The 13,057-nt window shown below is 35.5% G+C and overlaps 1 protein-coding gene across 1 annotated transcript; it reads right to left on the minus strand.

The window, feature by feature from the left end:
- Positions 1–2,445: 2,445 nt before the first annotated feature.
- LOC142613058 (putative glycosyltransferase At5g03795) lies at positions 2,446–7,437 on the minus strand. Its single transcript, XM_075785242.1, has 5 exons — positions 7,338–7,437; positions 5,140–6,103; positions 4,903–5,033; positions 3,840–4,188; positions 2,446–3,351 (listed from the first exon to the last, which is right to left on the minus strand). The coding sequence occupies exons 2-5, from the start codon at positions 6,052–6,054 to the stop codon at positions 2,686–2,688; spliced, it is 2,061 nt and encodes a 686-aa protein (XP_075641357.1). The 5' UTR covers positions 6,055–6,103; positions 7,338–7,437; the 3' UTR covers positions 2,446–2,685.
- Between the last annotated feature and the right edge of the window lie 5,620 nt (positions 7,438–13,057).

Genomic DNA, 13,057 nt, shown 5'->3' on the forward strand with positions numbered 1-13,057 from the left:
ATTCAATCTATAAACTTTTTATACATAATTTTAAACTATAAAAATTTGAAATTTAAACATTTAATTGATGATTTGGTTATTGATCTTTGATTTTCTGGTAATTTTGCAAGTATAAAGGACAAAAGAAAAAAAATGCAATTCAGTTATAAATTTGTCAAAATTTACATCCAATAAAAAGATATTAAGTGAAGTTATAACCATTGGTTACAATCATTGCCCTTAGATAATAGAGTTATATGGTTTATTTAATACAGTTAACCTAGGCAAGGTATAATACATATGTTATTAACTTTATATCACATTTTGCAATATCAACTTTGTTTTTCTTTGTGTGTTCTAGTTAGCTCAACTAGTAAAATCTTTGATGGTTGAATTTCAGAATCAATTCCCGTTGACACCAAAAACTGATTAATGTTTTACTCTGATGATAAAAAGTTATTTTCAGGAGCAAACACCATAAATTGAAAGTTTCTAAAAAAAAATAACTTTTTTTTCTTTCTATCTTTGTTTTCATTTTTGTTTAAATTCCTTGTATATTTACATTATTGATCAGTAACTTTACATCATATTTTTTTTGTTTCCTTTTTTTTTTTTGGTTCAAATTCCTTGTATATTTTCACTATTAACCAGTGACTTTACATCATCCCTTTTTTTGTTTAAATTCTTTATATTATTTCCGTGGGTCATAATATGTGACAGTAACTAATAACTACATCATGTTTGTTGTTAATCTTATATGACATTATTTTTTTGTTAGTTTACTTTTGTTTTTGGTTTAAATTTTTTATATTTAAGAAGTATTACGTCCACAATATTTTTACAACAAATTAATCATATATTTTCTTTTTTAGAAAATATAGACAGAAGACATAGGAGATGGGGAAGGAGGAAGTGGGAAGACAAGTTAATCCTAGGTGATAAGTTATTATTGGTTATAATTTTAATCCGCAACTTTTTTTTTATTTGATAAACTTTTAATCCACAACTTAGCTTACTTTATTTACCACACATTACAACCAATTGTAAGAGGCAAAATTCTAAGCCAATTACAAAATGTCACATCAAAATTTAGTGACAAATTAATATGTCATTAAATTAATTAAGTCAAATAATGACATGTGTCATCCAGATTGACATCACATTGACATATTAAAATTTGCCACATGTTATTTGGCCCACAAGATAAAAATAAATTTCCTATTTAATATTGATGGATAATTATCTTTATTAAAATAAAGATAATTATTCACATAAATTTATTGTTTTACCACATAAATTTATCATGCTCTTCTTTTTGTGCATGATTTTACCTCTTTTTTTTCTTTTTTCTTTTTTGCATGGGATGTGGGTGTTAGAGATGCGATATTTGAATGTGATTCCCAAATTGTTGTTGATGTAGTAAATGATCTTTGCGAGCCACCTAATGCTATTAGTAATATTATAGATGGCATTCGGCAAAAGGTACAAGACTTCCTTAATTAGGACCAAAATTTCTCATATTTGTCGGCAGGATAATCGCCCTGCTCATATTTTAGCTCGGTATGCTTTTCATATCGTTGGTTTTATAACTTAGATAGAGTAAATCCTTATATGATTAAGTCTGCTGTGACTCAAGATGTATTATTTTTATCTTCTTCTTAATAGAAGTTACGGTTTTCTTATAATAATAATAAAAAAAAATAAAAAAAGAGCGATAACTAATTTTATGGAAGCGGAACAGGAAAGAGCGACACCAAGGAAGACAATTGAAAAAATAAAAATAAAAATAAAAAAATCCCCCAAAGATCCTAGTCATACAAAGCCTTGTCAAGCTCCTGTTTGTAAAGGTTGGGGAACACACTAGCTTTAGATTGCTCATCAAATCCCACATTGACTCCGTAAGTGTGTTGGGAGTAGGCCTAAACCTGGTCGTAGCACCTTCAGGATGTGATGATAATGACGACAGGGGCAGTGAGAGAGAGCAAATTTGTTTGATAGAAAAGAGGGGAAGGTTAGAAAGAAAGAAGACAAAATCGAACATATCAGTTATATTTATATGCCTATCAAACTTAAATATATACAATCAAGATTAGGGGTTTGCAGATAATCCACCTACACATTAAAACCGATTCGATCCAACCCAACCCACTAGGTTGGGTCGGTTTTTAAAGGATAGTGACTAGTGAGTTGCGTTGGGTTATAAAATTTGTTTTTATTGTGGGTTGGGTTGGATTCAAGTCATTTGGTTCACAAATCTACCTAACCCAACCCAACTCATCTATATTTAATATATATTTAAATTTAAAAAATATTGTTGAAAATATATTATACAAGTCTATTATTTACTTTTTTACCCCTCTTCTTAAATAAAACTCAAACTCTAAGTTCTCCTCATATTAGTTTGTGTTGATTTGGTGTTATGTTCAGGATTATTTGGTTATAAATTTGCTTTTATATATGGTTATATTGTTCTAATTCTCAATTTAATATTAATAATGGTAATTAAAAATAAAAAAAACTATCCAACCCAATCAATGTGGGCTGGCTTGGACCTCTATGATGGGTTGTATTGGTGTTAACCCACCATGGTGGGTTAGATTGAAAAAACCTCTCATTTGCTAAGTGTCCTCCTGCCTATTTCATTTGCTTCTTATTCCACTTGCCCACTAGGGACTCTTTCAACACAAGGTCTGCAATATGTCTGTGTCATGTGGGGCTTAATTGATGAAGCCTATTGTACCAAACTGAGTGTAGAATCATATGAAAGATATCATACTTCTCAGGCTTAGCATGCCAAAGAAAATGCTTTTGTACCTTCTTGACCCTCAACTGCAGCTGGAGATACCTCTTCTCTGGGATCGAAAGGAGTATACTCTTCAAATTTGGAATATCCTCCTCCAAGACAAACACAGCAAAGGATTCCCAATTCAAAACTTCAAAAAAGGGTGGCACAAAATTGTCAGATATAATCACTGGGACGCATTCATAAAGTATGGCTTCCACTATGCGTGGGCTGTTGACTTCATAACCCTTTGCACATATACAATACTTGCTGTTCTTCATGTGACGGAGATAGTTCTTTTTTCCCTTGGACTTAGGCATTCGACCAAAGATTTTCATGTCAGGATCTTTATTTTCCCAGTGCTGCAACAGAATTGGCCGTAAATAGCCATGCATTTTTCCTGCAAAGAAAGCAAGAATTGACCTCTGGGAAGCAGGTTTGCCTCCAATATCCCTGAGTGGATTTTTAACCAAATGCACATATGTTTCAGGAAGAGACACATCCTTGCCTAAAACAAAACCTTCTTTGACATCAGCATTGCAGAGAGCTCTTAAGCATTTAGCCATAAGTTGATTTGTTTCTGTTGGGGCCTGAAGAAGTGACACTATTAAAACAGTATAAGGTAATTTGTGATGATCCAAAATTCAAGGTTTCATTGCCAAATAGAAATGACATCATGAAATTGTTTAAAGAAATTGGCAATTGAGCCACACATTTTAGAATAGAGAGAATACTATTAAAGCCATGGATATGATGCCTACTATGTAAAGAACAAATGAATTTTTAGGTCATTCGTTCCAATACAGAAAAGAAAAAAGAGATTAAGGTTAACATTATTGTAGAAAAATAAATTCACATTTAAATAATTTGTTATTTACACACAGGCTTGATGGGGTTGAACCCAAAACCTCTAACCACTTTATGGGAAATGGAAATGCAATCTGAGTCAGAGTTCATTGGCAAAAACTCATTTTAAATGCTATGTAAAGCAAAAGGGAATCAACTCAGTTCCCGTGGAGTCCCAAATGCTCTCAAGTATTTACAAAACATAATTTGAAAAGAAGCTTGAAAATCATACCCAGTCATGGCAAGCAACAAGAAAATGATCGGCTCCCGCAGTTCTGTTCCAGAAAGGATATTTTGCTTCAATCAGGTCCAAATAGTTCTTCAAAAACTTTATAAGGTTATCAAAGCTGTGTGAATTAGCTATATACAAGGTTTCCTCCAACATTTGAGAGCTGAAGGGTAAGTAAAACAGATGGGCTTTTCTAGGGTCTTTAGTAATGAATTTTTGGTTAGCCTCCAGCAGCTTCATGAACCATCCCTCAGATGCATATATTCCAGTGAGTCGTGGCTGGTGTAATACTGGTTTTTTTCCTTCCCTGTAAATATATACTTTGAGAGTGTCTTCCATTAATTCATAGCTCCTGCAAATTTGGATGATATAAATCAGCCAAAGATGTGAAGTACTTGACCAACAATTACTAATTTGTTTGCAAGGTAGATTGTAGCTACAAAGGTTGTGCATCTTTGAAAGAAAAATGAAATTATGAATGATGAAAAAGCAACAAGTATTTGCATATTTCACAATTAGATAACATGAAAACAAGAACGGTCTTCCTATTTGGAATTAGGAAAACATAGCCCAAAGGCCTTTTGCTTAGCTGGTAATCATTGGGTGGGGTTGAGGTAGGTCTAAAACTAAAATATAGATAAGCCAAAATATAAATAAATTAGAGGGTTTTTTTTGGGAGGTTGGGGGGTGGCAGAGAACAAGGAAGAATTTGACATACATGAACACATAAAATGGCAGTTTCTTTCTAGCAGTCCTACCCACAGCTCATACAGCTCAAAATAAACAACTAACAAATACTTTATCAGTGTGATTGCTTTGCAAGGAAGAAGGGTAGAGAACAAGGGAATTTGGGGGCAGGAGGAGCTCTGATATTTTCTAGTTGAACTTGGAAGTTACCTTGGTCAGAAGAGAAACACTCATAGCTTTTGGGGAAGAAAATATCAAATGTAATTTTATTTTTTTTGTTTGGCTGAATAAATATCACATGTAATGACACCTCAAGGACATCTTCTTAAAACAGAAATTCACCATAAGAAAAAAAAAATATTCAACAAATGTGACTTACCTTTTGAACATGGAAACATTCCTATAAAGAGGGGCATAAAGACTCGGATCATTCTTTATGATAGGTGCATTCTCGACCAGTGACTTTGCATGTAGCAGTTCTTGGTCAACTGCTGAAGGCCATTGTGGTGTCTACAAACAAAATGGAAACATTAAGGAAAAAGACTAAAGCATTTTCTTTTAAACACATTAATTGCCAAAAACATCCTCTCCACCTAAAGCTGAAGTTAACACATACCACTGAATGGTATGAAGCACGATTCTGAAGCAACAAATTGTTCATCTCAGATATTGAAACCACTGAAGAGGTTGGCATCTCAAGCTCTTTATTCACCTCAGTGACTCTGTTCAGGGAAGAATTATCGCCCAATGGGATGAGTTCACCTCTCAAATTCCCAGAGTTTTCATTAAAATCGGGAGCCGTTGTTCTGTCTTTCTCCAATAAAGTTGTGTTGGAATCAACAACAGGTGGTGTACTATCTATATCTACAACAGATTGAGAAGATGCATGTGATGAAGTCATAGGAGGTAATGCAGGAGAAGGGGATGCAAAACCAGCATCTGAACTTTCAATATGTTCTGATGTGGAAGAGTTTTCATCCTTTTCAATCTTATGCATTGAAAAGTTACTATTTGTAGTATCATTCTTTACATTAAAACTCTGTTCAGGTTCTCTAGCCTCCTCTGGTGCAGATCCATCATCAACATTTTTGACGGTATCAGCCATTGAAATTTTATTTGGCTCTACCAAATTTTCAGATGAAGACTCCTTACCAGCATTGATATCCTCATCAAATTTTAGAGATTGGTTTGTGCCTCCATTTCTATCTCGTACAGAAGCATCCCATGGATTTCTGTCCCTTCCATTGAAGATTTCGGTGTTATTAGCTCTCTCATTAATAGCATATGTAGTGTTTGAACCAATCAAAACCGTCATGTTATTAATCATCTCAGATTTATTTGGTGAATGACCGGTCGAGATGCTACCATTTCTCACTACCAAAACCTTATCGGCAGAAAATAAAGATGAGAGAACATTACCATATGGAAGTTCAAAATACTGGAACACTAAAATCGCAGCAAACATCATGCCTGTGACCAATATCAAACTCTTGGTTTCCACCTGACATAAACGTAACAGTTGTTGATCCATTCTGAGAAAATACACAGTCAATTGCTACTCTAAATGAACAAAATCAGCCCTGCACATTAATCCAAATCCTCGAGTTTATTAGAAAGAAAGCCCTTTTCCTGATTGTTAAAACACTTGACAAAATAAAAAGAATCACTTGCAGAAAAGTTAACACAATAAGGGATAATTCAAGATAACTTAAAACTTCCAGCCATTTATAAAACACCTCTAAGTATGAAAAAAAATCAGAGACATGCAATAACCATTGGGTTTATCCCGACTGAATAAATAACTTGCTATTAAAACAAACTAGGACAATTAGATTGATGTGATTATTCCCATAGACAATAAGATAATAATGCTCCTTTATAACTGGATAAAGTATACTACCTGAACGTAGTTTTTACAATTATTAAGCTCAAATATGTTAAGCCTTTTGTATCATACTAACCAAACAAAAGAATATAAAAGCATCCAAATTTGTTTTCATTAATATTTATGTTATTTTCCATTAAAAACTATCTACTTTCTCAGTATCCAAACAGATTATAAGTTGGAACTTAATATAAAACATCATAACAAGTTAATTGTAAATCAACTGCCTCTCAACGAAACACTGTTTCATCCAATTTGCATGAATACCTACAAATCAGGTTTTTTTTTTTTTTTTTTTTTTTTTTTTTTTTTTTTCTGGGCACAATTTGATAATGTGGGGGTGTCTAAAGTCCTTGGAGACCTTAACTATTTCCCCGGGTGTCTGTAGTCTTGTGTCCCACACACGCTAGGTGCTTAGGTGGAGGAATTGGAGGCAGCCCCAAGATACCAACTGGGAGTTTTGAAGAATGCATCTAATGAGGCCTTTGAACCACTAGAACAACCCCTTGGGAATCAATATGGTTCCTAGTTGCCAATTAATAAACATAATCAAACCAAATTCAGAAACTTCAAATTTCTACCATAAAACCTTAACTTCCCACTAAGAAAATTAACAACATTGCACTCGTATTCAACGCCATGCAAGTCAAACAATGTTCATTCTTCGGTTGTAAAAAAAGCAATTCATCAAACAAAAAAAAAACACTAATTAATCTACAACCAAAAAAAGATAGTTTTATAATAACAATAAACAAATACTAATCAAACAAAACCCATTGCATGTCATACTAAAGAAAGAAGAACCAGAAACACAATACCCAATAAATAAATAATGAAAAAAAAAAATCGATTATTCTAAATTTATCAACTGGGCTTTTTTTTTTGGTCGTTTCTCTTTTGAAGTATAAATTAAACAGTATATTAAGTACCTGGTATTTGAGGATTGAGCTGCTAGCTTGCTACGCTCTTCTGTAAATTGGTTTGGGCTAAAATACCTATGTCCTTTGATATATATATATATATAGCACTGATTCTTTGTTTTATAAAAAAGGAAAGCACTGATTCTTTGTTTTATAAAAAAGGAAAAATAAAAATAGGCCGGATAATTTTTCCCTTATTTTGAGTTGGGCAATTGAATTCAGACAAAAGCTCTTATTCTCGATCAAATACGCGTGGTTTTCGTTGTATGTATCTTCCTCTCGCACGAGGACAGGAGGGCTTCATTGTATGTACCCTCCCCTCACATGGAACTGAACCCCACATATGTGGAGTCCGCCCTTAGACGAGGGGAAGACACATGCAACGGAAAATTCTTGGACTTGGAAATGCAAAAACGGCAAAAAGTAAAACCATTATTAAAAAAAAAATTGAGATGTATACAATATTTTTACAAAAAATATTAAATGGTAGGTTGTTACGAATTGTTATTATTAGGAAAAAAAAAAGTAATCTTCGTATTAGGTTCAAATTTGAATCAATAACAACTAACTACTTGTAATTTGTTGTGAAAATATTGTAAAAATGTTATGAACGTAACATCTTAATATTCATGAGCTTAATTTAAGACAAAAAAGCCCTGGGCCCATGGCATTGTCCACGTGGAATATTTTGTACCAGGTGGTTGACCACATGGTAGTTGTCATGAGCTCGTCTCTCTGTGATGCCAAAAATAAAAAGTTCTTCAACGGACTCAATGAAATTCTTACTATATTTTCTTAATTTATATCTGAGATAATTCTATCATTCGGATGATTTGTTAGTAATTAAAAAGTAACTGGGAACTAGTTGATATATTCACTAACGCTCTGTTTGTTTTGATGTAAAATATTTTCAAGAAAATATTTTCACATTTTACCATGTTTGTTTTGCAGTAAAATAATTGGTCAAATGTAAAATATTTTCAGTCAAAGGAAAATTCAAATGCAAAAACTGTAAAATATTTTACACTTAAAGAATCGGTAAAACATTTTACATTTTCTTCTCCTCTCTCACTCCCGACACTTGATTAGCTTCTTCCCCTCTCTTAACTTTCTCATTTCTTCTCCCTCTCTCCATCTCTCAGCTCTCTCACTCACAAGGCCACAACTCTCTCATCTCCACCCATCCCACACCCCTGTCCACCCACTGACTGACGCCACTGACTGACCCCAACCATTATCATCAACACTACCAACCTCATCATATTCGCCCTAACTTTCTAAATCAAAGAATCTGCGCAGATCTTCACTGATGTTGATATTGTCTACCTTTTTGACCCAATTTTGAACCCCAGGTGCAATTATCTCTCCATTCCTTTTGGTTGCGTCAATTTCTGATTGCAATTATCTCTCCATTCCTTTTGGTTGCGTCAATTTCTGATTGATGCCACTGACTGACCCAAATAAATAGCCGCACTGTTGTTCGATTTGCTCCAGCAAGTATTCTTCAATTTTTGCTATAATTGGTTTGATAAATTCCATTGTTATATCCATTTCTTTGCTTTCTTCTTTTAAATTATTTATTAGTATGTTTTAGCACAGCGGTTATCACCTAACTTTTAAGAATGATGTCCTTTAATCCAATACACCTTGTGATGAGTAATCTTCATCAAGGAATTTTCGCTGATCTTATACGTTATTAAAACCCAACATGCAATTGGAAAATGATTTTCATTGTATTTTCATGTTGACAGTCAAACACGGTAAAATGAAAATATTTTACTGAAAATATTTTACATGTAAAATATTTTACATTTGCAAATATTTTACTTTGAAACAAACAGAGCGTAAAACACACACATTTTGTCATCCTAGTAAAGTTTCTCTTCGCTAGCGAAAGGTGGTTCCTCTCCATCTTCTCCTAGGTTGTAGAATAGCCGTCCCTTCTTTTGAAGGCGTCTTTGTACCTTGAGGTAACAAGTTTACCTTCAAGGTTTAGTGGTTTTTCCTTTCTTTCAGGGGTGGGGAAACACTTTTTTTTCTTTTTGCTCTTCTAGTTTTTGTTCTGCTTTCTGTTGTTTCCATATTCAGATTTATGGAGGATTTAGCAAAGTCTTGGAGTTGTCTTACCCTCTTGGATGTGGAAGGTTCTTAGGTTAGCATCACAGAGGAAGAAGCTATTCTAGAGTTTGTCCTTGTGGCAAAGTTTCTCATCAAGAGGGCTTTGAATGTGGAGGCCATCGCTAAAACATTCACACCAATATGGAGAATGAAAAACGAATTTAGGGTCACAAAAGACAGTGATCACGTGGTGCTCTTTATGTTTGATAACCAAACTGATCTGGAGCGAGTTCTTAATACGGAACCATGGAGTTTTGATAAGCACCTTATGATTTTGCATAGGTATGATAAAGAGGTTGACATATCGGAGATTGACTTTAATATGGTTGCTTTCTGGATTCAGGTACATGAGTTACTAGTCCGTTTTCGAACAAGGGTCGTAGTGGAAAAGATTTGTGGTGCTACTAGTTTGGTAGATAAGAACACGGAGGAGGGTGACAGTATGGATGATGGTTTTATTCGAGTACGAGTCAAGGTGGATATTTCAAAACCTTTATGTAGAGGCCGTGTGGTTTCTTTGGAGAATGGGAAGGAAATTTGGGTCTCTTTCAAGTATGAGAGGTTATTAAACCTATGTTACTGGTGTGGCAGCCTCACACATGATGACCGGGATTGCGAGCTGTGGATTGAGAGTGGTGGCACGCTACCATCTAAAGCCCAACAGTATGGTGCATGGATCAGAGCAGTACCTTTCATGCGATCAAAAAGAAGCTCGGTTTCTGTTCTTGGATTCTATAAAAAAAAAAATCTACAAGTCCAACTACAACGTCCATCCCAAAGCAGCCTGCAAAATCACAGGTGGTGATTTGGCATGGGGGTCCAATGCTGGAAATTATCAAATCAGACCAAGGGAGTGTGACGTCAAATCAGGAAGGAATTAAATTCCCTAATTTTCAGGAGATAAATCCGTTGGAATTAAGGCCTTTCCATACGGGTCCACATGTGGTGAATAACGTCAATGCTGATACTACGGATCAAATAAGGGGTAATTTATCTGCTGAGCTATTTGAAGAGAAATTAGAGGAGATAAACCGAGATTTGAGTAAATTTGATACGGCAACACAATTTCAGTCAGAATCAAATACTCCCATGGGGAAGGAAAATAATCTGGAATCTATGACAATTAATGAGCTCTTTATAAAGGCTACTCAAGCACGTGCAACACCACCTGGTAGTACCCGTGTACCATTATCTACCCTACCCGATAATTCAAACCTTAATACAGTGAATGCAGCCACTTGGAAATGCCAGGTTAGGTCCACTACAGGCATGGATGTTATCATGGCAGATGCAGTGGGTGCAAAGAGGAGTGCTCATCCTACTGGGGGTCAACTGGAGTTACAAGAAAAAGAAAAAAAAGACTGTTTCTCGGGTTGGCAAAGGTGACAAAGAGATATTGGCAAAGGCTGGTTCCCAGCCCCGCCAGAACGAATGAGTCTTTTATGTTGGAACTGTCGGGGGCTTGGGAACCAACATACAGAGAATCAGCTTGCAAAATTAGTGTGGGCGAAAGATCCCTTCGTCGTGTTTATAGTCGAAACATGGACAGATGAAGCTAGGCTAATTTTAATTCAAGATCGGTTGAAGTTTAAGCATAGATTTATTGCACCTAAGAGAAATAAATCAGGCGGTTTAGTGATGTATTGGAAAGAGGAGGTTGATTTAAAAATAGAGACTTTCTCCAAGAACCATATTGATGCCACAATTTGCAAAAATAAGGAAGGGGAGTGGAGATTCACAGGTTTTTATGGAGAACTGGATACACAACTCAGACATGAAGCTTGGGCGCGTTTGAGAAATTTGAAAACAAGAAGCCATGCACCTTGGTTATGTGCGGGAGATTTTAATGAAGTTACAAAGCAATTGAAGAAATTGGGTGGTAGAACTCGGCCCCATAATTAGATGCGCGCGTTTTGAGATATATTGGATGAATGTGGATTTATGGACCTTGGGTTTGTGGGATCAAAATTCACTTGGCACAAACATTATGATAACTTCACAGTATGGGAGAGGCTGGATAGAGCTGTGGCAACCAATAAGTGGTATTCTATGTTTCCAGATACATAAGTCCATCATCTTGATGTTACCACTTATGATCATAAGCCTTTGTTGATTAATCCGGATGGGATGGATTGCAAGCAACAGAGGCCTTTTCGTTTTGAGCAGATGTGGATGAGTGAACTAGGATGTGGGGCTACGATTGAAGCGGTATGGCAGAAAGAAGTGGTTGATCCGAGAGGTTAAAAGGTGATAAGAAAAGTTGATAGTTATGGGCAACGCTTGACCAAATAGAGTAAGGAATGTTTCTAAAATGTGAGAAGGGAGCTGGAACAGAAGCGGAAAAAACTAGCTCAGGCTGAGAGGGTGGCATGTAGTGGGGATTGGGTGATATTGATGAAGAAGTTAGAGAAAGAAATAAATCTACTCCTTGATAAAGAAGCAAAGATGTGGGGGCAACGGGCAAAGGTGCAATGGCTGAAAGATGGGCATAGGAATACGAGGTTTTTTCATATCAAAGCCTCACAACAAAGAAGGAGAAATTACATTAAGGGGTTGTATGATAATGATGGCCAATGGTGCACTAATCCTAGCCGAGTGGAGGACATTGTGTTGGAGTTTAATCAGGCCCTTTTCACATCCCAAAACCTAGAGAATTTTAATGAGATTTTAGCATAAATACCTCAGGTTGTCACAGATGAGATGAATAATGATTTGATGGCTGAGTTTAAAGCAAATGAACTAGAGACAGCTCTGAAGTAGATGGCTCCCTTAAAATCACCTGAACCTGATGGAATGCCACCCATTTTTTACCAACATTATTGGTCCTTGATGGGCAATGATGTGGTTGATGATATCCTCTATTTCCTAAATTCGGGTAATCTCCCTCCATCTTTGTGTCATTCATTTATAACTTTAATCCCTAAAGTTCATAGTCCTGAATATATTTCACAATATCACCTTATAAGTCTCAGCAATGTTTTGTATAGAATTTTTTCAAAGGTGTTGGCTAACAGGCTAAAGAAAATTCTACCCCTCTTAGTGTCGGAACAACAAAGTTCCTTTGTGAAGGATAGATTGATTGATTTCTGATAATATTATGGTGGCCTTTGAAACCCTCCATTATATAAGAAACCATAGTTCGGGAGAGACGGGGTATATGGCTCTTAAATTAGACATGAGTAAGGCATATGATAGGGTGGAGTGGTTGTATATGGAGAATTTGATGAAGAAGATGGGTTTTGGAGACACTTGGGTAAGTCTGATGATGCATTGTATTTCAATGGCTACCTATTCTGTTTTGATTAATGGGGAGCCACTTGGTCACGTCACATCCTCGAGGGGGTTACGCCAAGGAGATCCTTTGTTCCCTTACTTATTCGTATTATGTACGGAAGGTTTCCATGGATTGTTGAGAAAAGCAGAAGAGAATGGAGATATAAGGGTGGTCTCTATTTGTAGAAGTGCACCAAAGCTAACACACCTTCTTTTTGCAGATGATAGCCTTATTTTTTGCAGGGCAAAAATTAATGAGTGTGAGAAGCTTTTAGAGATCCTAGCCACTTCTGAGCAAGCATCCGGGTAATAAATAAATAGAGATAAAACTACTCTAT

The sequence above is a fragment of the Castanea sativa genome, chromosome 10 (assembly GCF_040712315.1).
Source record: "Castanea sativa cultivar Marrone di Chiusa Pesio chromosome 10, ASM4071231v1".
NCBI classification, from domain to species: Eukaryota; Viridiplantae; Streptophyta; class Magnoliopsida; order Fagales; family Fagaceae; genus Castanea; species Castanea sativa.